The 5,481-nt window shown below is 37.3% G+C and overlaps 1 protein-coding gene across 2 annotated transcripts in view; it reads right to left on the bottom strand.

Annotated features, from left to right (window-relative positions):
* LOC106883730 (conserved oligomeric Golgi complex subunit 6) overlaps positions 1-5,481 on the bottom strand; it is a 62,313-nt gene that overhangs the window by 7,088 nt on the left and 49,744 nt on the right. For both annotated transcript variants that reach the window (XM_052976443.1, XM_052976445.1), the window contains exons 17-18: positions 3,490-3,543; positions 1,226-1,305 (exon numbers count right to left, since the gene is read on the bottom strand). In XM_052976443.1, the coding sequence (XP_052832403.1) occupies positions 1,226-1,305; positions 3,490-3,543 (134 nt within the window). The remainder of the gene's footprint in view (positions 1-1,225; positions 1,306-3,489; positions 3,544-5,481) is intronic.

Raw genomic sequence — 5,481 nt, 5'->3', positions numbered from 1 at the left:
CCAGTAACTTAGCAGTTTGGCAAAATTGACCGACAGAATAAGCACCAGGCTTTAAAAAAATGAAAAAAAAAAAGTACTAGTGTCAATCCATTTGACTAAGAATTCTTCATGGCAGTGCCCCAGCATGGCCACAGTCTAATGACTGAAACAAGTAAAAGGTAAAAGAGAAAAAGATCTGTTATGAATTTATTATATTTCTATTATTATAATTATCAATATTTATATCCACAAAATGTATTTCCCAGATTGTAATGAAACACAATGTAACACAGAATTAAAATGGTACAAAAGGTACCACATATTCCAGTCTTTGTTTTAATAAATATTTACTCACCAGGAATGTTAACCTGTATGTATGACTTTTTCATTTGAAATAAAGCATTTCATTACTGGAATACACAAATGTTCTTCACAAAGACAGAGCTTGGATTATAATCCCTTCTATACGAAGGAGTAAAGAATCCCTTTAGTGATGAATGACCATGGGATTGAACCTAGAGAATTACCCTCCAATGCACAAGTCCAGGCAAGGTTGTTTTATGGAAGACCAGCAGTCACCCATGCATACCAGTCTCCCCTCTCCAAACCACCCATGCATACCAGTCTCCCCTCTCCAAACCACCCATGCATACCAGTCTCCCCTCTCCAAACCACCCATGCATACCAGTCTCCCCTCTCCAAACCACCCATGCATACCAGTCTCCCCTCTCCAAACCACCCATGCATACCAGTCTCCCCTCTCCAAACCACCCATGCATACCAGTCTCTCCTCTCCAAACCACCCATGCATACCAGTCTCCCCTCTCCAAACCACCGATGTTATCCAAGGGAAAGGCAAAGGCCAATACAGTCTGGCACCTGTGATGTTGCAACTCATTTCTACTTTGAGAGAACTGTAGCAACATGGAGTAAAGTGTCTTGCTTAAGAACACATCACACAGTCTGGTCTGGGAATCAAACTCACAACCTCATGATGCTCTAACCACTGAGCCAAGTACTTTCATATTTATTCATTGTTTCCAGCAATAGGCAACCGAAATACACTTTGTCTGAAACATGACAAAATAGCCAAAATCTCATTTGTAACAACTTTGATCATAGTTCTGCTGGACCAGGGCTGCCCTGGAACTAAACAGCAACTGCAACAGAAACAACATCAAAATGCTATAACAAATACAAATAAAATTTTTGTTTTTAAATATTAAACTTGAAACGAAAAAATTACCTGACAGTGGCACTGAGTAAAAGACTGCTCTGGGGAAGAATGAGGGAATCAGGTGAAGCCAAAAAATTATCAAATTTACTCTGAAAAGAGACAAAGAGAAAATTAGTCATGGATGGTTGAAAACGCTTCAATAGAAGCAACATCATCATCATCATCGGCAGCAGCAGCAGCAGAAGGTAATCATCTGAAATCTTCCATATTTTTCTCATGCAATCATGAGGTGAATGAATTTTCCAAATAGCAAACATCATATTACTACTTCCTTCTTATCAGGTTTTATGTGATGGCTGGTAGACTTAATTTAGCAACAAATAAATGAACTAACAGGAAACAGTGAATCAGTTAACACCTCATTAATAATTTGTAAAACTGAATGAGTTTCCTGCAATGAACTAAACATATTTGTATTTAAAAGCTTGCAAAGACCCCTCAAAATAATAACAAATTTCAACTACACTAATCACCTGGCCCTTAAGCACCTTTAGTAGAGGTCATTTCATTGCAAATATTTGAGCCTTATTTCTGGGTTGAAGGTACCTTTTTCCTTCCTCCCACCTGTCTTAGAGGCATTATCTGTCCCCCTGAATGAAAGGCAAAAAACTCAGCATCTACCAGATATCTGACCATACCACATTTTGCTCAGTGTTATACTGACAAATACATTCCAACTGACAACACAGTATATGTCACTGATATCATCAGCTCTGTGTGGACATGTCAACAGAGAGGCATGTCACTGTGTAGACATGCCTCTCTGTTGACATGTATTGTCTACACGGAGACAATACATGTCCAAATAGAGACACATGATGGGTATGTAGGCAAACAGCTCCATATATGGAGACATACATTTCAATAGGGACAGATTATATATAGGGGGCATGTAACTACAGACATAAATGTCCACATATAGAAACACATTTCTCTTTATGACTGTTTGCTTTTCTGTCTTCATATACTTTTGGCTCTCATTGCTGTCTTCCTCTACTTGACTCGTTACCTCTTTTACCTTTTCCAATAAGTTGTTGTGCATCTCATTATTTTTATTTGACAGCTAATTGTTTCAAACAGATTTCTACTGCACCACCTGCTGCACTTCCATGTTGTTGAGGTGTGTGCAGCATTGTGTGCTCTTTTTCGTTGATAGGGGAATGCAAACTCTTCCTGCTATTGTATTGCATTCGTTTGCTTTGTTATGGGGTTTGGCAGCAGTCTTTTGTTGCATTAGTGTATGTATTGTGTGTAATGCGAGTTGTGTTCTTCTGTTGGGTATCCCACCTGTAGAGAACATGTAATGGGGGTTGTTTATTTTATGGATATTTACTGTATAGAGTGTGTCTTGTGTTTGTGGAATGTTTAGTTGCATAGGGCATGGGCTGTTCCTAGCATGGGCTATTTTTTGGATAGGGTGTAGCATTGAGGGTCCAGATATAACTTCTATGTTTTTGTTATGATGTTTTTTTTTTTTATTATTATTACTATTGCAAGGTGGCAAACTGGCAGAATCGTTAGCACGCCAGGTGAAATGCTTAGCAGTATTCCAACTGCCACTACATCCTGAGTTCAAATTCCGCTGAGGTCGAATTTGCCTTTCATCCCTTCCGGGTCGATAAATTAAGTACTAGTCAAGTACTGGGGTTAAAGTGACTGACTTACCCTCTCCCCACCAAATTTCAGGCCTTGTGCCTATGGTAGAAAAGATTATCATCATCATTATTATTATTATTATTATTATTATGTGCCCTTGTGGCAAAATTTGAAACCATCATTATTATTATTATTAAAAAATAGCCACATGTAGGAAGATATATTGTTCCAACATGCCAATTTTTGTTGTATCACATTGTTGGAAAAGAAGAGGACTTTGTTTCAATTTTTTTGTTACTATTTCTAAATGTGTTTTTTTTTACTTCATTTATTCAATATTTATTTATTGATTCATGGTGGTGGTTGAAAACTGGGTCATTAGATCTATTCATACGTGTCACATTTTTGATAATAATATCAATTTATCTGTGATTAAACACAACAATTATTCAAATATGTAGGATAGCACAGCTGACACACATGCACACACACATACACACACACTATTCAATTCACAAATTTTATTGCAAATTGCTAATTGGCTGACCTTCATTTACCAATCAAATTACTTTACTGGACCAATCAACCAATCATATTACAGTATATTGGTATTTCAATATATTATAACATTGTTAAAGAGGGGAGAGGAAGAAAAGAGGAGATACAAAAATAGCTACCATGGCTGATTTCAGTGTTGGAGAATCCATTCCTTCCATCAATGAAATCTCTCCCTGTAAAAGAGATAAAGAAATACACAAATAAATTTCAACAATAATGTTAATGGATTCAAATAGAAACAGGTCTTATTATTAAAATGGAAGTTTCTCTGATACACCACATCAAAAATCGGATCTTTTTTAAAACGGGGGCCACATTTTTCATTAATGTTTTACGTAGTGTTTTTGGTACCGAAAGACTTTCAAACTTCGTATACTTATCTATTTTGTGTTATAGAACAGAAAAATATTTTTGTATTCGAATTTATTTCATGTAAAAAATTGTCTTATTTCGATAATTTCAACCAATCACTGACAAGTATTCAGTTGTTTACATTTACCCCTTTGGCTGATTAAGCGATGTAAAGCGTATTTAATTTCCATAGCTTCGTTTTTCTTTTTTCTTTTTAAATTTGCTGTTTTACCCTAACCCTAACCCTAACCCTATCACCGATAGAATTGTTTCAGAATCGTTTGTTTATGTAGTCGGCACTTAATGTATATCGGCTGAATGGACGTCAGTGATTGGTTGAAATTACAGAAATACGACAACTTTAACATGGAATAACTTAGGGATTTCTTTTTTTTTTAAGAAGACTAAGAGAAAAAGATGTTTTATATGACACATTCTACCAGTGTTCCAAGTTTCAAAGTGTTTCGTTAATGAAAAATGTGGCCCCCGTTTTAAAAAAGATCCCAAAAATCATCTTCTCATATTATACACTGAATATAGAATTGAGTTTAATATTTGTCAAGTTAAAGGCAGTGAGCTGGCAGAGTTGTTAGCATGCTGTGCAAAATGCATAATGGCATTTCAGTGGTATTTCATTTGTCTTTGATCCTTTCAGAGTCAATAAAATAAATACCAGTCAAGCACTGGGGTCGATGCCATCAACTTACCCCCGTCCCCTGAAATTACTGGCCTTGTACTAAAATTTGAAACCAATATTTGTCAAGCTATCACAATTTGGACATTACTTTTAATGATTTGCCCGGAGGAAGTGGTGGCAACCATTACTATCACTGACTTTTCAAGACAGGCGAGGTTGATGTAGTTGATGTCTCACTCGAAAATAACAACCATGGGGGAGGGAGAAAAGAGTGGATTCAGTGCTTAGTGTAGGACTTACAAGGATGATGGCTACAAGGGTGAGTTTGGTTCAGGACCAGCAAGATAAATACATTATGGTAGCAGCAAAAAAGGTGGAATGAGGAAGGTCTGTGAGTCAGAGGTTTAAGTATGTTAGTGAGCAACTCATAAACACATTTAATCAATCAGGTGGGTGGCCTTTCTGGGTGGGGATGCAATCTAGAATATCTGTGCACAGCAACAACACTTCCGACGTGGCATCAGTATGCCAGTGTGGGTCTTACTTGAAAACCTCACAGAATATTTATAAAGGTTTAAGGACATCCAGCTGTAGATACCATGCCAAAACAGAGTGAAACCTGGTGCAGCCCTCCAGCTTACCAGCTCTTGTCAAACCGTCCAAGCCACATCAGCATGGAAAATAGACATTAAATGATGACGGTGATGTTTGCAGAGATAAGAGAGAGTCAAGACGACCTTCTGAATTAGTGAAGGGCATGGCAATTTCTCTTTGTTGTTAGCACAATAAAATACACCCAAGACTCTCAGTAAAATGGTTGGTAAATGAATGGTTTTTGTAAAGGCCTGCAGGTACTACAAGAAAATGCACCCAGTACACACTGTAATGTTGTTGGCGAACAAGTAGAGACAACCCAATATGGAGAGGACCCTTTAGTCTGGCCAAGGACACAAAAAACATTCTTGTAGTATTGGTGCCAAACTTAAAATGTACTTAAACCTGAACTTACAACCTTATAACTTATAATCATGAACCCAGCACACCAACTACAAAGTCACGTGCTTTCACTTACATTATATCAATTATTGATCCATCTTCTCTCCCCACTGTTCCTGGGGGGGGG

This window comes from Octopus bimaculoides, chromosome 24, assembly GCF_001194135.2.
Source record: "Octopus bimaculoides isolate UCB-OBI-ISO-001 chromosome 24, ASM119413v2, whole genome shotgun sequence".
Classification (NCBI taxonomy): domain Eukaryota; kingdom Metazoa; phylum Mollusca; class Cephalopoda; order Octopoda; family Octopodidae; genus Octopus; species Octopus bimaculoides.
Note: the sequence above shows the minus strand (reverse complement) of the source record. Positions and strands in the feature narration are given on the sequence as shown.